This window comes from Equus przewalskii, chromosome X (assembly GCF_037783145.1).
Source record: "Equus przewalskii isolate Varuska chromosome X, EquPr2, whole genome shotgun sequence".
Lineage (NCBI taxonomy): Eukaryota > Metazoa > Chordata > Mammalia > Perissodactyla > Equidae > Equus > Equus przewalskii.
In genome coordinates this window covers 59560437-59587354 of record NC_091863.1, presented here as the reverse complement: position 1 = coordinate 59587354, position 26918 = coordinate 59560437, and the positions used below count along the sequence as shown (strand labels likewise).

Below are 26918 nucleotides of genomic sequence, written 5' to 3'. Positions count from 1 at the left end.
GCATGAATGAGATTCTACAGAGAGAGCATGTAAAATGAGAAAAAGCCAAGAACAAAACCCTGAGGACACCCAACATTCAAAAGCGGGAGAAAAGAGGAATCAGAGGAGGATTAGAAGAAACAGCCAGAAAGACGAGAGGAGAATCTAGAGAAAGCAGGGTCATGGAATCAGGGGAAGGAAGAGTTTTAGGAAGGAAGGAATGTCAACACTGTCAAATGCTTTCACGAGGTCAAGCAGGAGGAAGACTGAGAAGTGACCACTGGAGAGGGTACTGAATAAGGTAATCAGTGGACACAGAAAGAATAGTTTCAGTGGTACGGATGGGGCAGAATCCAGACTGCAGTGAATAAGTGAATTCAGCAAGCGTAGACTACTCTTTCTAGAAGCTTGGATATAAAAGGAAAGAAAGACAGATAGGACAAAATCTAAATGGGAATACAGTGATTTTGATGGAAGAAATGTTTATATGTTTAGGAGAAGAAGCTACTACAAAAAGAGAGTTGGAAAATAAAGAAAGCATACACAACAGAGAGTGAGGCCCCTGAGGAATAAAGAGAGGGTGGGATCTAGAGCAAAGATGAGGGGATTCATTAGGCAAGATGAGGGATATCTCTTCCCCTGAAAAAGGAATCATTTTGGGCAAAAAAAAAAAAAAAAGAAAAATGAAGGAACACATTCATTTTTGACATCTCAAAAAAAATGTCTGAGAACGTTAATTTATATGTGAAAAATAAGTCAGATAATTTGCTTAGGGAAATAGGGGGAAGGTCACAGGATCTTGTGAAGGATATAAAAAGTTTAGAGTAGCTGTGGTGAGAAATAAAAGAAAGATGGCTGAACTGAGATGGAAGATCGGCTAAGGCTAGACTTCATCACCCTGTAGTGGAATCAAGGAGCACAGCTGGGAAATGTTCTTGAGTCACATGAGTGAAGTGATCAGGAGGCCTACGGTAAAACCGATTTGAGAGAATGAAACTATGATGTCAATTTTTGTTTCCTATATAACATTTCAGGATTATAAAGTCAGATATCTATTAATAACTGTCCCATAATTGGTACTACAAAGAAAATTGAGTTACTTGAGAGCTGGGCATCAATAATTATGGAAGATGAAGTGGATGGCTGTTCATTACTTGCATCAATTTGAACCAGGGATGCATTTTTAATATTATTTTCCTCTATCTTCCAGTTATTCTTATGCAGGAATCCTTCAATATTGGTGACTTTGCAGCTAATACCACAGCCTGGCACAACCTGGAAATCTGTGCAGGTACCCAAGGTTTCAGTGTTCAGCTCCTAAGAAACAGAAACAGAAGGATTTCGTCTGCTGTTCTAATAATTCAAGGTCATCATTAGCAAGATCAAGATTACTGCTGGTTAATTCCAAACGTTTAGACGCATGCTACATGCCTGGTTAATTCTAAATGCTTAGAATAGAACTGTCAATTATCATGGCCTATCTGACAGTGGATTTTGATATAATGTTTGTAAAACGTTCAAAGTTACAGGAGAACATCAGAGTCCTTTGTTTTAATCTCACTCTCTAAAATTTATACCAAGTTTAGGAAAAGAAAACGTGGGAGGTTTATCAATATTCTCCACCCTTTCCCATAGAGAATTACAAGTTAAATATTTAATTCTATTGTCAAGTCAGATTTTCTATTCAGCACAGGGCAAAGGATAACAAAGAATAGCGCCTTTAGTTACCAGAGTGCCTCTCTAGTATGATTCTGTGGCCTTGGTAAGCCAAGTAAGAATTCTGGTGGGCATCACTGTTTCCTGGCTCTTTTTATCTTCATGCTCTCTGTTGTTTGATTTGAGTGTAAAGAAGCCAGGTCAGTAACAGTTAATAGGTAAAAAGGAGAGAACGAATAAAGAAATGGCAACACCAATGGTACAAATTGCCACATTTTAATTGTAAAATTATATGAGATAATTTACAAAGAACTTGTACAAATCAATGTGAAAAAGGCAAACAATCCTATGGAAAAACAGGCAAAGGATACAAGCAGACAGGTTACAGAAAAATAAATTCAAATGGCCAAAACATGAAAAGATGCTAAACCTTATTAACAATTAAGGAAATGCAAAGCAAACCAGTGAGCAAATATTTTTTCTTATTAAATTGGAAAAAATAAAGTATTGGTAAGAATGTGGGGAAATGCACACTCCAATTTGCAGAAAGTATAAACTGATACAACCTTTCATGCGGCTGTTGGTAATATTTCTCCTGTTGGCACTGGTAATATTCATCAAAATTTAACTGCATGTATCCTTTGCTCTAGCAATTGCCTCGATAGGCATTTAACATAGAGACGAACTTGCAAAAGCTGATAAGCATGTTAAGTATACATTGTAAGTGCCAAAAAACCAATCATATAATAGAATACAAGATAGCCATTAAAAATAACAAGGCACATCGATATGTCCTGATACGTAAAAATCATTCAATAAAAGAAAAAAGTTACCAAGACTGGTCCCTGTGTGACCTTTCTATGTAAAGTTTAAACAATAATAAATGCATATATATTGGTATCTCCATTAAAAAATGGTTAATAGATGTACACTTTTCTGAATATACTAAAAATTACTGAATTGTACACTTCACAACCGTGAACCTAATAGTATGTGAATTGTATCTGGTTAAGCTGTTATTTAAAAAGACTGTTACCACTCGTTAAGCTTTGGAGAGAGGAGTTATGGAAGGCGGGGAATGAGATATCCCTTTCTTATTACGTAACTCTGAACCAGCTGAGTTTTCCTACCATAAATATGTATTACTTCTATTTTAATTTTTTAGTCAACAGGGGGTTATCTGTGTGGCATAATTATAGTTAATTTCTGTTTTCATCTTTACACTTTTCTGTATGAAGAAACTAAGATACATTATAAAATAAAATGAGAAAATACAAGTCTCTCTAGCCTTATACCAACTATATATATATATACATATATAATATATAATATATATATATATATATGTACATCATAGTCAAACATAGTTTCGATTTGGTCTGGATAATTCTTATAGGAGATGACTACATTAATAAACAAGGGAAAAATTGTACCTTCTTGCAGTATTTCGTTATGGCTGCTCCTAGAGGGTGTTCGCTGTTACTTTCAGCAGTTCCCACAATAGCCAGGATCTTATTGCGTGACATTCTGTTACTTTCCACTAGAACCTTTACTTGATTCACTACTGGGGTTCCATGGGTAATGGTTCCAGTCTTATCAAATACCACTACCTTTACCTGTAAGAAAATAAAAATATCATGCACCTATATGACTTGATAATCCTTAATATCACCTTTCCATAAATGAGAAAAGGTTTACTTTGACAAACAGATTACTATTTTGTTTCTTAATAAACTGACCTTTGACTTAATTGGACTTAATGAACTGTCTTTGGGAGAACAAAAGGAAGGGGGGTAAGGGAAGAAATAGCCCTCCCTTGCAAATGTTCGACTGCACTGTGGATAGATGTGAAACAACCAGAACTAATTGTTAAGGCTTGAGCGTTAATAGGTAATTAGGAGATGCCTCTAGTGCCTCCAGGGAAAGAGAAAGGCTTTCAGGACTAATTGAATGAGAGATCCATAGGGGAAATCTGGGCAGTAGGCAGATGATTATACGAGAAAGGTAAGTAATTAGGTTGAAGTGAACACCAGATAAGACCTGGTTCAAAAATGAATAGCTTGAGGAACCAAGATGAAAAGAGATCCGACAACTAAATACAAAGCATGATTCTGGACAAGAGGAAAAAATAGCTATAAAGGATATTATAAAGACAACTGAGGAAACTGGAATGTGGACTATAGATCAGATAATGATATCATATCAATATTAATTTCTTGATTTTGATCTTTGTACTGTGGTTATGTAAGAGAATGTCTTTGTTCTTAGGAAAGGATCCTGATATCTGCCGTAAGGGGTATACAGGAGTTCTTTATACTATTCTTGCAACTTTTTTTTTCAGTTTGAAATTATATCAAAATAAAAAATTACTGGGGCTGGCCCCATGGCCGAGTGGTTAAGTTGATGCACTCCATTTCGGCGGCCCAGGGATTTGCCGGTTCGGATCCTAGGCGCGGACATGGCACCGCTCATCAGGCCATGCTGAGGCGGCGTCCCGCGTGCCACAACTAGAAGGACCTACAACTACAATATACAACTATGTACCGGGGGCTTTGGGAGAAAAAGGAAAAACAAAATCTTTAAAAATAAAAAATTACTATAAAAACTAATAGACTATATTCACTGGCTAGATAATGTTCCAAACCTGTTCTAAGGTGTGTTCTGTATTTACTACATGCATCTGTATATAGTTTGTATCCTCATAATAAGAACACACTAGAAGGAACGTGGTTTTAGTTGAAGTCAAGTAGCCTTGACTGAGATTGTCTTAGAAATTCTAATATGAGAGAGGTCAAGAATAGGATTATATTCCTAAAGTCATAGTTGCAAACTGTCAGTTAGTGGCAGCAAAGGCAGAGAAACAGCAATGGAACTACAAGTGCTACCTCACAGTGAAGACTACACACATGGAAGCACACAAATAGGTTCACAGCCTGACAGGGTTGGGCAAATTTTCCTGGGCAAATACCTATCTTGTCTTCCTGCCCTAAAGACTCATCTAGTCTGAGCTGGCATGGGACTCCAGGTTTTCCCACATCAGGGTCTGCTCTAAGGGAGCAGACCTGGAGCAGTTTGAGATCTTACATAACTAAGGCCAATCCAGAGCAGAAGCAAAATAACACTTGTCCTACTTCAACCCTCAGGATGGTGCCAGAAGAGACTCAGCTTATGGACTATGCGGAAATCATTTAGGACTCTGTTTCTCAATAGGGGTGCTACTGCCAGTTCGGATGGGACAGTTCTTAGTTCTGGGGACTATCTTACCTTATGAGCCATCTCCAGTGGCTCTCCACCTTTGATTAGGATGCCATTTTGAGCACCTACTCCTGTACCCACCATCACAGCAGTTGGAGTGGCCAGTCCCAGTGAACAAGGGCATGCAATGCACAGAACCGTGATAGAGGCTTGGAAAGCAAAGCGTACTATTGTTTCTGTTCGGGAGATACTTCTGTTGTAGCCCTTTAAAAGAAAGACGTGAGTTTTTGTTATTGATTTAGAGCTGTATAAAACAAAAGGAACAGAGCTTAATTCTATTTAAATAAAACCACAATTTTGAAGTCATACATAATTCTACTTAGCTATCAACATACACATATTAGTTATTAGCAAGAAAAGACTTTTTCATGAATATAAGAAATTGTGACATAATTGGCAAACAAGTCACAGTCCTAAAATCAATATTTCAATTTTACCGATTCCAGAGTTACAAACTATGGAGTGAATATAAGAAACATAAAAGTCGGCTTTTTTTATTTTGCTGAATATTGAGAATAAGTGTTTTTATTACGGACTTTCAAAAAATAGCTGCAAACATGAGACCTAATTCTCAACAAATTTTATCACGAACAGAAAGAATTCTGAATTTCTGTATATTAAGGACATAAATCTGCCTGTTATATTATTCTTTTTATTTTTAATTTATTTTTATTGCAGTAACATTGGTTTATAACATTATACAGCTTTCAGGAGTACATCATTATGTTTCAATTTCTGTACAGATCAGATCATGTTCACCACCCAAAGACTAATTACAATCCATGCCCACACACACGTGCCTAATCACCCCTTTCACCATCCTCCCTCCCTCGTTCCCCACTGGTAAACACTAATCCAATCTCTGTTTCTACATTTTTGTTTGTCGTTGCTTTTATCTTCTATTTATGAGTGAGATCATACGGTATTTGAGTTTCTCCCTCTGACTTATTTCACTCAGCATAATACCCTTAAGGTCCATCGATGTTGTCACAAATGGCCGGATTTCATCATTTCTTACGGTTGAGTAGTAGTCCATTGTGTATAAATACCGAATCTTCTTTATCCGTTCGTCCCTTGATGGGCACCTAGGTTGCTTCCCAGTTTTGGCTATGGTGAATAAGGCTGCGATGAACATGGGGTGCACAGATCTTTACGCATTTGTGTTTTCAAGTTCTTGGGATAAATACCCAGCAGTGGAACAGCTGGATCATATGGTAGATCTAAATTTTCTGAGGAATCTCCACACTGCTTTCCACAGTGGCTGCACCAGTTTGCACTCCCACCAGCAGTGTACAAGGGTTCCCTTCTCTCCACATCCTCTCCAACACTTATTGTTTCCTGTCTTGTTAATTATAGCCATTCTAACAGGAGTGAGGTGGTATCTCATTGTAGTTTTGATTTGCATTTCCCTGATAGTTAATGATGTTGAAAATCTTTTCATGTGCTGGTTGACCATCCATATAACTTCTTTGGAGAAATCTCTTTTCAGATCTTTTTCCCATTTTTTAATTGGTTGTTAGTTTTTTTGTTGTTGAGATGTATGAGTTCTTTGTACATTTCAGATATTAACCCCTTATCTGATATATGGTTTGCAAATATCTTCTCCCAATTATTAAGTTGTCTTTTCGCTTTGTTGATGGTTTCCTTTGCTGCGCAGAAGCTTTCTAGTTTGATGTAGTCCCATGTGTTTATTTTTCTATTCTTTCTCTTGCCCGATCAGACATGCTATTTGAAAAAATGCTGCTAAGACCAATGTCAAAGAGCGTACTGCCCAGGTTTTCTTCTAGAAGTTCCATGGTTTCAGATTCTTACATTCAAGTCTTTAATCCATTTTGAGTTTATTTTTGTGTACGATGTAAGACAATGGTCTACTTTCATTCTTTTGCATGTGGCTGTCCAGTTTTCCCAACATTATTTATTGAAGAGACTCTCTTTTCTCTATGGTGTGTTCTTGGCTCCTTCATTGAAAATTAGCTGTCCATATATGTGTGGGTTTATTTCTGGGCTCTAGATTCTGTTCCATTGATCTGTGTGTCTGTTTTTGTGCCAGTCCCATGCTGTTTTGGTTACTACGGGTTTGTAGTCTATTTCGAAATCAGGGAGTGTGATACTCCCAGCTTTACTTTTTTCTCTCAGGATTCCTTTGGCTATTGGGGGTCTTTTGTTGTTCCACATACATTTTAAGATTCTTTGTTCCATTTCTGTGAAAAATGTTGTTGGAACTTTGATAGGGATTGCAGTGAATCTATAGATTGCTTTAGGAAGTATGGACATTTTAACTGTTAATTCTGCCAATCCAAGAGCACAGAATATCTTTCCGTTTCTTTGTGTCTTCTTCAATTTAAACAATGTTTTATAGTTTCTGGTGTACAGATCTTTCACCTCTTTGGTTAAGTTTATTCCTAGGTATTTTATTCTTTTTGTTGCAATTATAAATGGGATTGTATTTGTTTTTTTGAGGAAGATTAGCCCTGAGCTAACTGCTGCCAATCCTCCTCTTTTTGCTGAGGAAGACTGGCCCTGAGCTAACATACATGCCCATCTTCCCCTACTTTATATGTGGGATGCCTACCAAAGCATGGCTTGCCAAGCGGTGCCATGTCCACATCCAGGATCTGAACCGATGAACCCCAGGCCGCCAAAGCAGAACGTGCGTACTTAACCGCTGCGCCACTGGGCTGGCCCCGGGATTGTATTCTTAATTTCTCTTTCTGCTACTTTGTTCTTAGTGTACAGAAATGCAACTGATTTTTGTATGTTGGTTTTGTATCCTTCAACTTGACTGCATTCATTTATTATTTCTAAAAGTTTTTCAGTGGATTCTTTAGGGGTTTCTATATATAAAATCATGTCATCTGCAAATAGTGACAGTTTCACATCTTCTTTTCCAATTTGGATCCATTTTATTTCTTTTTCTTGCATGATTGCTCTGGCTAGGACTTCCAATATTATGTTAAATAAGAGTGGTGAAAGTGGGCATCCTTGTCTGGTTCCTATTCTTAGAGGGATAGCTTTTAGTTTTTCTCCATTGAGAACAATATTAGCTGTGGGTTTGTCAAATACGGCCTTTATCATCTTGAGGTATTTTCCTTCTATACCCACTTTATTTAGAGTTTTTATCATAAATGGATGCTGTATCTTGTCAAATGCTTTCTCTGAATCTATTAAGATGACCATGTGATTTTTATTCTTCATTTTGTTAATGTGGTGTATCATGTTGATTGATTTGCAGATGGTGAACCATCCCTGCATTCTTGGAATAAATCACACTTGATCATGGTGTGTGATCTTTTTAATGTATTGTTGTATTCAATTTGCTAGTATCTTGTTGAGGATTTTTGCATCAATGTTCATCAGTGATATTTGCCTGTAATTTTCTTTTTTTGTGTTGTCCTCGTCTGGTTTTGGTATGAAGATAATGTTGGCTTTGTAGAATATGTTAGGAAATTTCCTCTCCTCTTCAATTTTTTGGAAGAGTTCGAGAAGGAGAGCTATTAAGTCTTCTTTGAATGTTTGGTAGAATTCACCAGGGAAGCCGGCTGGTCCTGGACTTTTATTTTTGGGGAGGTTTTTGATTACTGTTTTGATCTCCTTACTGGTGATTGGTCTATTCAAATTCTCTACTGCTTCTTGTTTCAGATTTGGAAGGTTGTATGATTCTAAGAATTTATCCATTTCTTCTATATTATCCAATTTGTTGGTGTGTACCTTTTCACAGTATTCTTGTATAATCTTTTGTATTTCTGAGGTGTCTGTTGTAATTTCTCCTCTTTCATTTCTGACTTTGTTTATTTGAGCCTTCTCTCTTTTTTTTCTGGGTGAGTCTAGCTAAAGGTTTGTCAATTTTGTTTATCTTTTCAAAGAACCAGTTCTTGGTTTCATTGGTTTTTTCTATTGTTTTCTTAGTCTCTATTTCACTTATTTCTGCTTTTTTATTATTTCCTTCCTTCTGTTGATTTTAGACTTTGTTCTTCTTTTTCCAGTTCCCTTAGATGCACTGTTAGATTGTTTATTTGGGACTTTTGTTTGTGGAGGTAGGCCTCAATTGCTGTGAACTTCCCTCTTAGAACCACTTTTGCTGTATCCCATAGATTTTGGCATGCTGTATTTTCATTTTCATTTGTCTCCAGGTATTTTTTGATTTCTCCTTCGATTTCTTCATTGACTCAATAATTGTTCAGTAGCATTTTGTTTAATCTCCACATATTTGTGGCTTTTTTGATTTTCTTCCTGTAGTTGATTTCTAGTTTCACACTGCTGTGGTCAGAAAAGATGGTTGGTATTATTTCGATCTTCTTAAATTTGAGGCTTGTTTTGTGGCCTAATATGTTAATGTATCCTGGAGAATGTTCCATATGCATTTGAAAAGAATGTGTATTCTGTGGTTTTTGGATGGAATGTTCTGTATATGTCTACTAAGTCCATCTGGCCTAATGTGTCACTTAAGGCCAATGTTTCCTTATTAATCTTCTGTTTGGATGATCTATCCATTGGTCTAAGTGGAGTGTTAAAGTCCCCTAGTATTATTGTGTTACTGTCTATTTCTCCTTTTATGCCTGTTAATACTTGCTTTATATATTTAGGTGCTCCTATGTTGGGTGCATAGGTAGTTACAAGTATTACATTTTCTTGTTGGATTGTTCCTTTTATCATTATGTAATGCCCTTCTTTGTCTTTTGTTACAGTTTTTGTTTTAAAGTCTACTTTGTCTGATCTAAGTATTGCTACCCCAGCTTTCACTTCTTTCCCATGCTGGAGTATCTTTTTCCATCCTTTCACTTTCAGTTTGTGATGTCTTTAGGTCTTAAGTATGTCTCTTGTATGCAGCATATATATGGGCCTTGTTTGTTTTATCCAATTGGCTACCCTATGCCTTTTGATTGGAGCATTTAGTCCACTGACATTTAAAGTAGCTGTTGATAAATATGTATTTATTGCCATTTTGTCACTTTTTTGGGGGGTGTTTTAGTCATTCTTCTCTGTTCCTTTCTTCTTTTCTTGCTCTCTTCCCTTGTGGTTTGATGGCTTTCTTTGGTAATGTGTTTGATTTCCTTTCTCTTACTTGTTTATTTATTATAGGTTTCTGGTTTGTGATTACCATGAGGTTCATATATAATACTCTACATATATAGCAATCTATAGTGAGTTGATAGTCTCTTTAGTTTGATCTCTTTCTAAAAGCTCTACTCTTTTACTCCTCTCCTCCCACATGTTATGTTTCTGAATCATATCTCTTATTTTGTATGTGTCTATCTATTACCCTCTTATCATTGAAATAGGTAATTTTAGTACTTTTGTCTTTTAACCTTCATATTATCTTCATAGGTGGTTGATCTGCTACCTTTAATGTATTTTTGCCTTTACCAGTGATTTTATTGCCTGCTTCTTTTTTTTCTGTTTTGATAATTTTCTTATCCCTATTTGTGGTCTTCTCTTTCCCACTTAAATAAGTCCCTTCAGCATTTTTTGTAGAACTGGTTTCTTGGTGATAAACTTCTTTAATTTTTGCTTGTCTGGGAAACTCTCTCTCCTTCCATTCTGAATGATAATCTTGCTGGGTAGAGTATTCTTGGCTGTAGGGTTTTTCCTTTCAGCTCTTTAAATAGCCTTTAGGGTTTCAGCTGAGAAATCTGCTGATAGCCTTATGGGCTTTCCTTTATATGTCACTTGTTGCCTTTATCTTGCAGGTTTTAGGATTCTCTCTTTACCTTTAATTTTGGACATTTTAATTACAATATGTCTTGGTGTGGGTCTCTTTAAGTTTATCTTGTTTGGTGCTCTCTGTGCTTCCTGTACTTGGATGTCTGTTTTCTTCCTTAGGTTAGGAAAGTTTTCAGCTATTATTTATTCAAATAGATTCTCTGCCCCTTTGTCTCTCTCTTCTCCTTCTGGGACACCTATAATACAATTGTTAGTGCGCTTGATATCGTCCCAGAGTTCCCTTAGACTGTTCTCATTCTTTTTAATTCTTTGTTCCTTTATCTGTTCAGTTTGAGTGATTTCCTCTAGTCTTTTGTCCAGCTCACTGATCCGTTCTTCTGTATCATCTACTCTGCTATTGAGTCCCTCTAGTGAATTTTTCATTTCCAGTATTGTATTCTTCATTTCTGATTGGGTTTTTTTCAGTTTCCAATTCTTTGTTGACATTCTCACTGTGTTCATCCAGTCTTCTCCCAAGATCAGTGAGCATCCTTATGACTCCTTGTTTGAACTCCTTGTCAGGTTGATTGTTTATTTCTGTTTCATTTAGTTCTTTTTTGGAGTTTTGTCCTGTTCCCTTATTTGGAACGTATTCCTTTGCCTCCTCATTATGCCTCTTTCTCTGTGCTTATATCTATGTATTAGGTGAGTCAGCTATATCTCCTGATCTTGGAGACGTGGCCTTACGTAAGAGATGCCTTTTGAGGCCCAGCAGTTTCCACTGTTCTTTAAAGATAATGAAAAAAATTCATCCAATCACCCAGCATGCAAAGGGAGCTTAATCACATTTCTATAAAATTATTTTCACCGTAACAATGTGAACTGAGTATATCTAGTAGTATAGGGCTTAGTGACATTCAATATTGCTTGCGTGAGTAAATACAATTGACAGTATTAGGAAAATCTCCTAAGAACCCCTGAACTCATGAGAAAAAAATTCTGAAGGATACACATTCCAAAATACTCCCCAGACATCCTCTTGTTCAATGTGTACTTAACTAATGGGAATCATCAAAAGAAACTTTTTTATATTATCCTAATGACCATATCATGGAATAGATACATAGTTGTTACTATTCTACTTGTTCTATAATTGAAGGGATAAAGCATGAAACAGTGTACAGCATGGCATTTTTTAAAATAAAGAAACAATAAAGGAAGCCTTTCTTAGTAGTACTGGTTTTACAATGCTAGATTTTTACTAAGTTCTCAAATGCTTAAACTAAGTGTTCATCTAGGAGTTACAGATCTGTATAGAAACAGAGTTGGAATGGACTTTCATAGATATCTAAGCTCATGCTTTCATATATGTCATATGTGTATATTTTCACCTATATTAATCCCAATCCTGCAATTTAGGTATTATTATCAGTACATCACAAATGACAAAAGTGAGGATAAGAAAAGTTAAGCGATTTAAAGGTTATATCTCTAATATGAAGCATGGCCAGGTCCACTTTACCACTTTACGACACCATACTTTAGAGACTATCATACAACTAGAGAGGAACAGGCACTAATATTATCTTATATTTATAAAACATTTAATAAATTACAAAGTGTTTCTAATATATCATCTTATTTGACTTTCACAACTGCAAGTTATGCAGGATGGGTATTACTAAAATCTCACTTTATAGATGAGGAAACTGAAGCTGAGAGAGAAATTAAGTTGACCTAAGATCACATTGATGGGACGTGGCAGAGCTGAGATCCCAAGGTTTTCCTCAATATATCTACAGTCCTTTGTGAAAGTAAAATCATGCTGGGAATAAGACTAAGTATAAAAGGTAAAAGTTCAGTACTTGCTTTTAGAAAATCACAAGCCATCATGAAAAAAATCTCTTCAAAAGGCAATCTTTTACTTTTACATAAATGCAAATGTTATTCTTATCACCTTCCCACTCCAGTCCCTTAAAGATAATAGCATTTTCCATTTAGTTACTTATGTAAAAGATTCACAAATTGTTTTACATACGGTAAAGAGTTGTTAGAAGTCACTTACAGGAAAGTAGGCTTCCACAATTTCAAAATTCAGAAATCCAATTATAATCCAAACCAAGAGGGTAGCAATGGAAACAATAACAATAAAAGGAACAAAGTAGCCACTGAGTTTGTCTGCAAACTGCTGGATAGGAGCCTAGAATTAAATAATAATAATAATAATAAGTATATCAAAAGTCTCCTTTTCTGATAATAAATACAGAGTATATTTCGTATTGAGCACAAAGAGAAATATTTTAATAAACTCCATATTAATGCAATGAGAATGAAGGGAAAACACAAAAACTAGATGAAGATTTATACTGAGCAGGCTTTAAGGAAAATACTTTCTCTTTCTCCTAGGGAGTTAAGTTACCTTGGATGTTTGCGCCTCCTCCACAAGTTTGACAATTTGAGAAAGGGTTGTGTCTCCTCCAACGTGGGTTGCACGGATAAGTAGTGACCCATTCTGGTTAATGGAACCAGCAATTACTGTGCTGCCAGGTTTCTTGGCCACAGGCATTGCCTCCCCTGTATAAGGAATAAAGATAAGATTTAGTGAGCATAAATAAACACTATCTTGAAATGTACCATTATTTGTTAAGTCAAAAAATATCTAGAAAAGAGATTCTTATTTCTGAAATAGAATCTGGACAAATGCCTAGGTGAAAGTTGCCCTACCTCTTCCCTTATATCAATTCTGGGCCAAGCCCAGGGGTGCATATCTTAAACTGGGAAAACCTAATATGTTAGCTCTTGTTGGCAGATACTTTTGGAGCTCCAAAAGGGAGTTCTTGTTTGTAATAACTACTGGGGAGACATGGGGTGCTGCTACTCCAATTTAGTGAGCCAGGGTCAGGGATACTAAATTTACTACAATGTGTAAGACAGTCCCCTGGTACTAAGAGTTGTGCCATCCAAACTGGCAGTAGCACCCCTATTGAGAAACAGAGTCCTAAATGATTTCCACATTGTCCATAAGCTGAGCTTCTTCCGGCACCATCCTGAAGGTTGAAGGAGGAAAGGTGTTATTTTGCTTCTGCTCTGGATTGGCCTTAGTTATGTAAGATCTCTCAAACTGCTCCAGGTCTGCTCCCTTAGAGCAGACCCTGATGTGGGAAAACCTGGAGTCCTATGCCAGCTCAGACTAGACCAGTCTTTAGAGCAGAAAGACAAAATAGTATTTGCCCTGGAAAATTTACCTAAGTCTATTGGGCTCTACAGCAGAATGAAAACTTCCTTTGGTTATACATTCTAGTAATTAACAATCCTCAGTAAAAAGAGCCTTGAGTAGCATAACTAAAACCACAAAGTAAACCTGTATAAATTGATTTAATACACTCTTAAAAAGAACTCATATTGCCTTTGCTCATTATATACTCATTCCATACTTTCTACAAAAAGCTCTTTACCTTTCATGCCTATTTTGAATTAACACTTTGGATTCACTTCACTTTCATGTCATGATCCTCTGAAAGAACATACCTGTGATGAGAGACTCATCTACCATAGAATGTCCTTCAATAACACGACCATCCACTGGAAATTTGCCTCCTGGAACCACTTTAATGATGTCTCCACGTTGTACAAGTTCCACATCCACTTGTTCTTCACTGAATGTGAGTTAAAATAAAAAGCATCGTGACAATATGCTTCTCAGCCTGATCCGTCCATGCGAGCTTTTTAGCTCATGTCAAACTTGTGGCTCCACAATTGCTACCACTGGAAGCCAGAAGCTCTATTTAAGCTAGCAACTGCAATGTCAGTCCTGTCCACTGCTGGGGAACAGCTCAGTACCTGGCTCAAAGTAGGCACTCTAAATATTTGTAGGACAGTCATTGAATGAATAAATGAAAGCTTTAGAAAATAATATAATGGGGTTTTATTTCACTAAACAATTTATTTGTGTAAATTTGCCTAAACAATTTTATGAGTATACAAATGAGAAATACAAAAGAGTGAAATCTTTTCAAGCCTTTAGCTCTTACTTCCAGTTTACAGGTAACACAGGAGTTATAGAACAAGTTAAATGGCACCACAAGGAAGCAAAGAGACAAATTCAGACTGTGGGATATTCTACAGGACAACTGATGGATGTTTCTTTCACCAACCAACTGTAGAGACAGGGAGGAGTGGGGAGGAAGCAAGGAGGGGAAATGGAGGGAGGAGCTGTGTAGATTAAAAGAAACACGTCAGTCAAATGCAATGATGAATAGATCTTGTTTAAATTCCATCTTAAACTAAGAAACTTAAAACATTTTGGAGACAAAGGGAGAAATATGAATAAGGACTGCGTATTAGATGATATTAAGGAATTATTGTTCATTTTGGTAGATGCAATATGGTATTATACTTATATAAGAATATGTCCTTTTCTCAGAGATACTACAGGAATATTTAGCAGTAAAACAATATGACTGGGATTTACTTTAAACTACTACCACAACAAGAGAAAGAAAGATAGGATGCATAGATGAAGGGTGGCAAATACAAAGAATTGCTGAATGTGAGAGACAGATTATGTAGGTTCATCATACCCTTCTCTCTACTTCTGTATATATTTGATATTTTTCATAAGAAGTTAGAAAAGAGAAGGGGGAAGAATGAAGATAAATACCTCAAGAGGATATTATCAGAGTCAAGAGTTACAATAGTTGCTTCTGTAGCTTGTAGTGAAATTAGCTTGGCAAGAGCCTCTGAGGTTTTGCCCTATAAATTAAAACAAACATGTTAACAATGCTGAGGAAGAAAAAGCTCAAGTCTTACCTAAAATAAAGATACAATCTTTAACATTTACTCAAAAGGCAGCTTTAGGAATATTAATTAGTTCAAATGAGAAAATGTTTCACTTCAAAAATACGAAGTACACAAATATAAAATGTATTACTAGGTATAATTTATAAATAAACAATGTAAATTAATAAAAACATCACGAACCCAATAGGTACAAGGGCAAAGGACATGAACAGGTAATTCATTTAAGAAGAAATATAATACCTAATATGTGGAAAAATGTTTATCCCTGCTATTAATAGAAGAAACGCAACCTAAAGCAACTCCATGATACCATCTAATGCCTACTAACTTAGCGAGAATTTAGACAGGAGTAAATGCTGATGAAGTAGTAGTAAAACAACTTTATTAACATACCCTTGCTGGCAAAAATTGTTACCGTGTGTAGCATGAGCCATAGAAAGGTGTATGCCCTTTAATCATATCCTTTGTAATTTATCTTAAGATACTAATTCAATAGAAACAACTATTAGACATGAATATGTTTAATGCAGGATTATCTAAAATTAAAAATTAGAAACATTCTAATTGAGAACAAAACCAGAATGGTTTAGTAAATTACAGTAGATTGATTTGACAGAATATTATGCAGAAATACCAAATAATTATCTAGACTGCAAAAAGGAGGAAAAAACCTTATAGTGTTAAGAGTAGAAAGTGGTATGTAAACTATGTTTGCCACTCTGTAAAATATAATCGTATGTAAAACAGGATTAGAAAGTGAGTTCCATTATAGCATGGGATTACAGGTGAATCTTTTTCCATCATTCTAAATCTTGTGGTCACACTAAGTTTTCCATTAATAATGTGATATAAATAAATAAAACAAGTACTTCTCAAATGTCTCTCTCAAAATAAACATGGACATATGATACTATCTACAGTATTAATTCCATAAATTTGATAAATCTTCCAAAGGAATATTTAACTTAAAATATTGCCCAGGGGCTGGCCCGGTTGCACAGTGGTTAAGTGCGCACGTTCTGCTTCTCAGCGGCCCAGGGTTCGCCACAGTTCAGATCCCGGGTGCGGACATGGCACCGTTTGGGATGCCATGCTGTGCTAGGCGTCGCACATATAAAGTAGAGGAAGATGGGAAGGGATGTTAGCTCAGGGCCAGGCTTCCTCAGCAAAAAAGAGGAGGACTGGCAGTAGTTAGCTCAGGGCTAATCCTCCACAAAAAAAAATAAAATGTTGCCCAAAAACACTTCCTTCAGTAAATGGTTAACTACATAAATCAATGTATATTCCCAGTACGTGGTCTAGAAAATATTATGGTCATTTCTCCACACAAGATTTTAACAAATGTCAGTCTTTCTTACTTTACCTTTGCTATATGTTCCAGCCACCGGCCTAGTGCAATAAACACAAAAAGCATAGGAGGCGTGTCAAAGAAAGTAATAGGGTTCACTTTGGCTCTCTCATACATTGCAACCAGAAGAATAACCAAAGAGTAGGCAAATGCAATGGTGGTGGCCAGCACAATCAGCACGTCCATATTCGCAGTTTTATGCTTCAGTGCTTTGTAGGCCTGAATGTAGAAGTGCCAGCCTCCGAAAAACTGTAATATAGAAACAATAATCATTGCTTTTTTAAAAAATGCGGAAATTCACATATATACCTCAATAGCTAAGATACAGTATCAATGTTAACTTCCTTTGGCTTTTATCTAATCCATAAACACTAAGGAGAGATTCTAAGCTGCACCAATAGTGTTTGTATTTTAGCAGAGATGTGTGTGTAGGGATTCAAATTGCTGTGCAAGCCCTTGGCAACTGTCCTCTATGATCCAATGGATATTTCATAATATAAGCATAGTCACATGGTTCTTGGATTTTTCTTTTTGAACTGGGGAAAGAATTACATTCTTCTAACAAGGATTTTTTATATAAAACTCACCTCCCCCTTTCCAAAATTTAACCTAAGTGGTATATCACAAGCTATGGGATCTGTGGCTGTTTTTGTTGGAAAACTTAACTGAAAAGCTTATTTTTCATTAGTATAAAGAAACATACTACGATGTTTTAAAAATCATTATTGCCTTTTATAAGGGTCAGAAAAAGGAATAGATTTGTTATTAGACTAGGAATTAAATTAGGAATTTATTAGATGAACACTTAGATGGAAGTGTTTCACAGTAAAAGTTTATCTTGGAGATAAAGAGAAGAACTGAAAACATACAGAAAGTAATGAACTCAAGTGCCAGGGAGAAATAACAAAAACAATAATATAATATAATAATTATTATAATTACTTTATTTTATATAATAAATTTAAAACATATTTATAATGTATTTAATAGAATTAATATAAATATAATTGGTTCTAATATATTTAATATAAAATATTAAATATATTTTATTATTATAATAATGTAAATTTAAATATAAAGTTATATCCAATAGCAGATATGAATACCAAATTCATATCTGAATATGAATTGCACTCTTATTCTCTGTTTGTCACTAAACAATATCCTTAAGGAGTTAAGTGGAATTTATTATCTACTTGAACTAACCACTCAGTCTAAGATTATTTTTGTAAAGCATCCAGCATAAAATAATCAGACTTCTGGCTAATATCTGATCTGCAACTGAAAATAGCCTTGCCTGCCACATTTTGGCTATTTTTCATTATTAAATACACTTGCTAACATTTCACTTGCCTGTACAGGTACACACAATAAAAAGGATAGCAAATTCATAATGGACAATCCTGGCAGGATCTGGCGCTCCAGGAACATAGAAGAATGAATGTGGATCATTTCTTCTTGACTTATGTTCTGATTATGGTGAAGAGTTTCAAGGTGGTGGTCCATAACCATCATATATATCATCAGCCCCATTACAGGAATACAGAAAAATAGGCTCACAAGGAAGGACCGTCTCCATCTTATATAGAAAAGAAAACTCATTTTAGTAAGTAGTTAATGGTTAAAGATTCTATGTACTATAGAGAAATATAAATTGTGACCACTCCACCCAGTATAGGGATGATGTTATAAAAACCCACATGCTAAGAGGATGTTAAATTTGTAACGAGGAGTCAAACTCTGTTTTTCACTGACACTCCGAAAGTACTTACTGTCTTATTTCTCGTTTATGGTCTAGGTGGCTTGCTGACCGATCCTTCTTGACCAAAGAAGCTTTAAAACCTAAGCTCTAAGGAAATTCATGAGAAAACAATTATTTCACTGAACACATAAATATTATATAGAGAAATTCTAAGCCATGGTATTGTCATTAAGAACAATTCAATTCAATTACTGGGTGCAAGTCAATCTGGGAAATACAAAGATGAAAATGTGCTTCCTTCCCTTAATTACCTTTGTTTCTAATCTTTCATCAAAGAAAGGAATATTTCCTCAAGTCTAGTTAACATCTTCCTACTGTTCTCAAATTAATGATTTAACTCAAGCACAGCTGTCCTCAGTAGAGGTTCCTATTATAACAAAAAGTAAACTAAAGCCTCCAATAAGCAATTTTGGAAAAAAGCAGAATCTGTTCCTTGGTCAGGCTGACAGAGTGTTTGATGACCTACTAAGAAAGAATTCAGCAGTAAAAACATACATTTTATGTTTAGACAAGCATCATCTACTAGTACCGATGTATATTAATCACTTTCTAAAAAATTTTAGCTTTGACATCTACCTATCCATCCATCCATCCCCTGAACAAGTACAGAAAATTGAATAATAGGCCACAAAAGCTAGCCCATATTAAATCTATTATTCAACGCCTTGCATATGCAGTCTTTACTCTTGTTCTATCAGAAAAAAACACAAACAAAAATGTTCCTCAATAAAACAAAGTATAAAAAGAAAACTACACCTAAGTAAGACTCATGAGCATAGACAGTAACATACACTATACTTTCAAGTGCTAAGGAAAATGCTGCCATCTTACGTTTGTTGGCAATGTAACACAGTGAAAAGAGCAAGCACAAGCTTTGGAGTCAGATTAGGCTCAAATCCCAGCTATGACACTTACTAGCTATGTGACTTTGGGCAGGTGACTTAACTTCTCTTAACCTGAGTTTCCTCACCTCCAAAATGAAGATGACAGCATTGTTGTGAGAATTAAATTAAAAGAGTTGAAGCTTTGCAATCTTGGTAACTGGCACATAGTAGATACTCAATAATATCAGCTCCACAAAGATGTTAATGGTATTATTACCTAAACTAATAGGATCTTATCTGAACCATAATATACTTTAGATCATTAGAACACCAATGCTATACCACACTGAAACTTTTCAAGCACGTTCAAATGTACTACCACTTAAGATTAATTGAAGAACACAGGATGAATTTGTCACAATGAAAAGGATTTGGTCTTTTAAAATTCTTACTTTAACTTAAAAATACATCATTTGCTTTGACCTAACAAACAATAAAGCATCTAGCAGGATGCTCCACTTTCTTAGTGATTAACATGAACCTTACTCAAAACAAATTGTATTTTACTTCCATTTTCTAAATGATTTGTGGTTCTACCTTAAGCCTGCACCTGATTAATAGTGCCAATGTGCCTTTGCCTAACTCTTCTTGATAAAGACCAAAAAAAAAAAAAACGCAGACACATTTACATTAAATCTTGAGGCAGATGTTGTTTACAGTAAATGAAGGGGTCAGGTTTTTTTCACTGTCTCTATCTGATACAAACCAGAAGTGATTCAAGGGAGTGCTGACTGAACCGGTAAGAACACAGAAATGCAAAATCTTGGCACTTACTTCAATTGTATGGATAATATCTCTGGGACCAATAATTTCTGGATCGTATTTAATATGTGCTTTGTTGGTTGCCAGGGCCACAGAGCAGTAGAAGATCCCTCTGTGTTTTGTGAGGGTAGACTCTATTTTATGTACACAGGAGGCACATGTCATTCCTCTCACCTGTTAAAGACAAACGCTTCGTTAACCAGAAATATACTGTTTCCTCCATCAAACATGAGTTATTAATTTAAACTAAAAGAACTGTTGTAACATGGGATTAACAGAGATCTTATCTGCACTACTAACACGCTTTAGATATTATCATTAAAACACCGTTTTGTATCACACAGAACAAAGATATGGTCCCAGCTGCAATAAGTTAAATAGTAGAGGATCTCATTAATAGTCTCCCTATTCCTGTCAAGGAAGTGGTAGAGGATTTGATAACTATCATTATTTCTTGTATTCAATGCTTTGCTTTCCTCTAGATTTTTTTTCATGCTGCTGAAGTGTATAGCTTTTAGTATTACTTTCAGTGGAGGTTAATGGATGACAAACATGTTCTACCTTTGTCTAAAAATGTATTTTGCCCTATGTCTATTTTTTTTTAAATGTTACTTTTTTATTTTTATTTATTTATTTTTTTTTTGAGAAAGATTAGCCCTGAGCTAACTGCTGCCAATCCTCCTTTTTTTGCTGAGGAAGACTGGCCCTGAGCTAACATCCGTGCCCATCTTCCTCCACTCCATATGTGGGATGCCTGCCAGAGCATGGCTTGCCAGGCGGTGCCATGTCTGCACCTGGGATCCGAACTGGTGAACCCTGGGCCGCCAAAGCAGAATGTGCAGACTTAACCACCATGCCACCGGGCCAGCCCCTACCCCATGTCTTGAGTGAGGTTATAGTTCAGTTGGGTATTAAATTCTAAAATGGAGAGTCAGGACTTCTAGCATGACTCTGTGAAGAGCTCAGCAAATCCTTTCCCCAAAAGGCAATGATAAAACTGGACAAAAGTTTCAAAAAACAACCACTGAAAGACTCTGAGAAGTGACCAAAGTGTATACAACAAATTATGAAGTATTTATTCAAGAATATCTACTGAAGGGAAATTCTTCTCTCCATAGAAGCAATGAGAAAACTGACAAAAATTATCAGAAGGAACTTTTTCAGAAATTTAGAAATTAAACAAAAGCTTGCAGCAATCCAGGAAGCATTTATTCAAGAAAATCAGATAAATTCTGATAAAACAGCAAGCTATGTGGCATTATAATTTGCCTTATTCCCACTCTCTCCCCTCCAGCTCTGCGGTAGCCATGAAGACCAAAAGCCCACAATCATGGTGGAAAACAGCATCAGGGAAGCCACCAGATAGGGCAGAAAAGGGTTAGAGTTCCTTTGAAGACTCATTCCCAGAAAAGTAACACTATTTTACCTGTCTGATGGTTCTCTGAAATATCCTACTTGCAAAGATGTCTGTGTTTGTCCTAACCAGAGCTCAGCGAGTACAAAAAGCCTTTTCCCAGGGAGAATTTGTCAAAAACAATTAGAGGCAATTATTTAACCTTGTGGCTGCCTGAGTCAATGGAAAACAGTCGGGGCAAACAATAGCCTAACCAAAAACCCTAAAAGGAAAAGCTGGGAAGCAAGATGTTCATAAGAGTTCCAACATATTCCTAGGAATCTAGCAGGCCACGCTCATGCATAGGGTTATGCACATGTCCAGGGCTGTGTGCATGCTCAGAAAAGATCTGAAAAGGCCCTAATCTCTCACGTCAGGCTGACCTTTAGGTCCTGCAGAAGGAGGAAGTGAAGGCTAAGGCAAAATTGACAACTGCATGCTAGAGCATTGAAGGCATGCCCCAACGTTACACAGCTCCTCAGCAAAGACTGGGAAACTTACTGGTTCCAGGTATTTAAGGAAATCTCTGTACAATCATTAGCTGACCACTGAGCTAACCAAGTAGAGACTTCAGTGGCCACACACAACAAAGAATATAGACTTTATAGAATTAGTTCAGAAAAGTCACTAAACAAATAATAACAATGACAAACAGCAACAACCTTGAGGAGGGGGTAAGAATCTTATTTCCAGAGTTACCACACTATATTTTCAACAAAAAATTGTGAGACAAGCAATGAAACAAGAAAGTGTGGCCCACACACAGGAAAAAAAAATCAATAGAAACTGTTCCTGAAGAAGCCCAGACATTGGACTCACTAGGCAAAGATGTTAAATCAGCTATTTTAAATATATTCAGTGAACTAAAGAAAACCATGTTTAATGAATTGCAGGAAAGTATGATAACAGTACCTCACCAAATAGAGAATATCAGTAAAGAGATAGAGGTTATTAAAAAGGCCCAGTGGAAAGTCTAGAGTTGAAAAGTACAATAACTGAAATGAAAGCAGTGCCTATAGGGAAATTTACAGCTGTAAATGCTAATATTAAAAAATAAGAAAGATCTCAAATAAATAACCTAACCTCCCACCTTAGGACACCAGAAAATGAAGAGCAACCTAAACCTAAAGCAAGGAGAAGGAAGGAACTAATAAAGATTAGAGTGAATATTAACAAGAGAGAGAATAGAGAAAATCAATAAAACCAAAAGTTGGTTCTTTAAAAAGATCGACAAAATTGACAAACTAGACTGAACAAGGGAAAAAAGAAAAGACTCAAATGAATAACATCCAGAATGAGGAGTGATTGCCAATAGGTATGGGGTTTCTTTTGGGAGTGATGAAAATGCTTTGAAATTAGATAGTGGTGACAGTTGCACAACTCTGAGAATATACTAAAAACCACTGAACTGTATACTTTAAAAGGGCAAGTTTTAGGGTATGTGAATTATATTTCAATAAAGCTATTAATTTCTAGAAGTCTTTAAAAAATAAAAACCTACCCATTCTTTTTAATAGCTGCTTAGTATCCCATAGTATGGATGTACCATAATCTAGCTACCTAGTCCCCAATGACTGACATTTAGTTATTTTCTATCTTTTGCTATTATAAACAATATATAACGAACATTTTTGTACACATTTCATTTCATACATATGCAGATATGTCTGTTGGATAACTTCCTACGAGTGGAACTTCTGAGGCAAAGGCTATGTGTGACTTTACTTTTGATAGATATTGCCAAAGTCCTCTGCTGAGAACTTGTATCAACTGACATTCCACCAGCAATAGATGAGAGATCACACAGGGTTAAAAAGTTGTTTTTTATCTTTACCAATCTAACAGATGAAAAATGGCATTTCGATGTAGTTTTAATTTGCTTTACTCTTATTACAAGTGAGGTTAAACATCTTTTCATATGTTTTAAGGAGGCACTGTTTTGGCTCTTCCATGAAATGCCAATTCACATCCTTTGCCATCTTTCTTTTGGGTTGTTGGCTCTTTTCTTATTGATTTATAACAGTTCTTCATATATTAAGAAAATTAACCTTCATCTATGATATGAATTACAATTATTTTACCTGCCTTTCGAATTTATTTATGGTGTTTTTATCCCAAGAAGAAATTTTTATATACCTGAATTTATCAATCTTTTCTTTTATGAGTTTTGATGTGATATTTAGAAAGGCCCTTCCTACTGGTATTTTTTAAAGGATGGATTAGATGTTATCACTGGGGAAGGCTGAGAAGAGGCTACATGGAAATTCCCTGTACTATTTTTGCAACTTCTTTGTGAGTCTAAAATTATTTACACAATGGATTGATGGACTGATGGAATTGTAAAATCTAAGTAGTGTGTATGAGGGTATCCACTATACAACTCTTTTGACTTTTCTGATGTCTGAGATTTTTATAAGAAAATATTGAAAAAAAAGGCTCCAAATACTTCATCTAGTAATTTCATGGTTTCAATTTTTCCATTCAAATTTTTTTGCGAGCTGGAACTTACTTTGGTACAGGGTTAAATTTTTTGTTTTAATTGTTTAAGTTATATGAATAAAACTTGAATTGCGTGGTTGGAGAAAATAACCATTTTAAACAAATAGGCCCTGCAGCTGGCTTTATGACTTCAATTATAAAACTCAAGTCTTTAATGCATCTGGAATTTATTCTTTCACATGCTACTAGGTAGATACTATATTTGAAATGTTGATTTTTATTTATTCATTCAAACCCAATTCTTCTTTTTTGGTTCTTAATAGAGATATATGATTATCTTTTACATTCTATGCTTGAAGGCCACCATTAAGTCATATTTAATCTTTTCATTTTCCAGTTTCCTTAATTTTCCTTTTATGTCTTATTTTCCCAACCTTTAATTATCTTTTGGACTCTTTTCTCAATCTTCACCATGTTTTTTCTGGAAGTTTTATTAAATCACACAAAAATTCTTACTTACAACAAGTTCCAAAATGCCATCTCCGCCATCAGCATTTTCTATTACAGTGGCTCCAAACCCAAGTTCTCGGATGAACTCAGCTATAATTGGGGGTTGTATGACAGCAGGATTATATCTTACTTCTGCCTTGCCAGCCATCAGAGCCACAAGTACAGAATATATTCCTAGGAGCATTGATGAGAAAAACAATTCAGAATACATTCCTTATAAAAAGAGTAATGTTATAGTAGTTTATTTTTTCATTTAACTGTGAAAGGATTAACGTGAATCTGGAGAAATTTATTACTTAACTTTTACACCGTCTTGAACCAAAACCAAATAAAACTATGTGAAAACAGGGCCTTATTTTCTTAAACTTTTTATTATGGAAATTTTCAATTATATATATATACACACAAAAGAGAGAATAACATAATAAACCTGATGGACCCATCGCCCAGCTTCAACAACTATCAATAATACTGGCCTGATCTTGTTTCATTTATATCCCACCCACTTTCTCCCTGCCCTCAACTCTGATTATTTTGAAGCAAATCCAAGACATCATATCATTTCATATGTAAATATTTAAATACGTATCTGTAAAAGATAGATTCTTCTTTAAAAAAAAGCCATAATACCATTGTCACACCTAAAATAAAATAATTCCTCAATATTATCAAATATCCAATCAGTATTCACATTTCCACAATTGTCTCATAACTGTTTATTACTTTGTTTAACACAGTTGGTTTTAATGGGGACCCAAACAAGGCTCATGAATTGCATTCGGTTGAGATCCTATCACGTAAATACAAGCATTTTTAGAAACTAATATGACAGAGTCCTAGAGAAAAGAACTCATATACTTAGGAAATCACTGCAGTTGTAGAAAGAATCCAAGAATGTACCAATGTACACATTATGATATTATCAAGTAATGGTCATTTCTTGAAATTCTCAAGTTTTATGTCTGACACTCACTAATCTAAAACGCTCTTATTCCCAGGGGAAAAAGTGCCACACAACTTGTTAACAGAACAAAGGAGTTCATTTTACGGCAGTCCTGCTGTTCTCTGTGCAAGCCTTTTGTTAACAACTGTCCCATTTCTCTAGGCCAGCGATTGCTCTTGTTACCAGGAAGAAAATTAACTCCGCATAGCAGAAAGGGCAGTTCTTTCTAGGAATCTGTAGCTACCTGACAGGGGAAGGGATCAATGGTCCAGAGGTCATCTCTGGGGATTGACCAAAAAAAAAAAAAAAAACAAACAAAACCCACCAAATATTAACCTAGTAATAGTTTTTAAGAAGAAAACAGAGTACCTAATATAATCTAAGTTTTCTATATAACATGCTTACACTCTGGGCTTGGCAGGTACCAAATAATTGAGAGGATCACTTCATGGGAAAGTGTCAATAATAAGAGAAGGATAGAGAGAAAGTAGAAAAAATCTTTTTACTCCAGTTGAATGTAATCTAAAGCCAAACAGAAATAGAAGGAAAAATCTGATTTCAAAATATATTTCATAATTAAACAAAATTATGGATAATTTTTAAAATTCTTACTTCAAACTATAATTAGATCTCTTTCTATTCATTTTTAGAAATGTAATGCAGACTAAATGGAGGAAAGACCAGTGTTACTTAGTTTAAAAATAAAAGTGAATGTAGTGACCCCAGCTAGGCGAATGGTATTTCCTAATTGGGTTAAGACGTGGTAAAGGGGATAGTAGGAAATAATTGGAAGATTCAGGCAAACGGATTTGTTTAAAAAAAGATTTGTAATTGGCATAGGCATTGCTTGTCTCATGAAAAAGGCTATTTCTGAATTGCCTGAAAATAGTTGGTTCCAAAATTAAAGAGGAACCTTGCAAACTTTTTACTTTCATTTGCTTGCAACTTCCCTCCTTTTCTTTTTTAATCAAAGTGTAATATAAGCTTTAGCCTTGACTGCATTCTAATTAGATAGATATAATGGAGGCTGAAATGAAGGATGCAGAAATGACAAAATGCAGACAGACTATTGAGCTGAAGAAGGCTCTGTATAACATACATTTTGTTATAATAATGTTCTGGCCCTTATATATAAGATGACTCTACTGGCCACAGGCCTGTACTATTACTATATAAACTTTGAGTTATTTCCCCAATAGTGAGGATAAACTTATACTAATTTTACTTATTCGGCCCTTGTGACTAATAACATGTATCATTAAGATACTAGGGGCTCGGGCTGCCTAAGTACCAAACCTATGACTTCAATCTCATTAAACATAATCACATATCTGTATGGTTAACAAATCTATTATGCCATACTGTGACGTTTATTATTATGAGTGCAGTGCAAATTTATAAGCTAAAACATCTGAGTATGACTGAATAAAAAAATGTTGTAGATTTCCTAAGATTTTGTAAACTAAAATTAAAACTTGTACATAATATTAAGTAACTTTTGAACATTTTTACTGCAAGCAAAAATCAGCAATAAAACTGCTGGAAGA

At 35.4% G+C, this 26918-nt stretch overlaps 1 protein-coding gene across 3 annotated transcripts in view; it reads right to left on the bottom strand.

The window, feature by feature from the left end:
• The window catches only part of ATP7A (ATPase copper transporting alpha), a 132221-nt gene that overhangs the window by 15088 nt on the left and 90215 nt on the right, over positions 1–26918 (bottom strand). For 2 of the 3 annotated variants that reach the window (XR_011536195.1, XM_070605791.1), the window contains exons 6-17: positions 24439–24602; positions 20099–20260; positions 18451–18527; positions 18032–18257; positions 16694–16927; positions 15191–15282; positions 14059–14186; positions 12950–13104; positions 12596–12730; positions 4900–5094; positions 3069–3251; positions 1080–1296 (exon numbers count right to left, since the gene is read on the bottom strand). Coding sequence is in view for 2 of the 3 variants with exons in the window: in XM_070605791.1 (XP_070461892.1) it covers positions 1080–1296; positions 3069–3251; positions 4900–5094; positions 12596–12730; positions 12950–13104; positions 14059–14186; positions 15191–15282; positions 16694–16927; positions 18032–18257; positions 18451–18527; positions 20099–20260; positions 24439–24602 (1968 nt within the window). In the remaining variant the exon portion in view is untranslated. The remainder of the gene's footprint in view (positions 1–1079; positions 1297–3068; positions 3252–4899; positions 5095–12595; positions 12731–12949; positions 13105–14058; positions 14187–15190; positions 15283–16693; positions 16928–18031; positions 18258–18450; positions 18528–20098; positions 20261–24438; positions 24603–26918) is intronic. The other variant, XM_070605792.1, reaches the window with a different exon arrangement.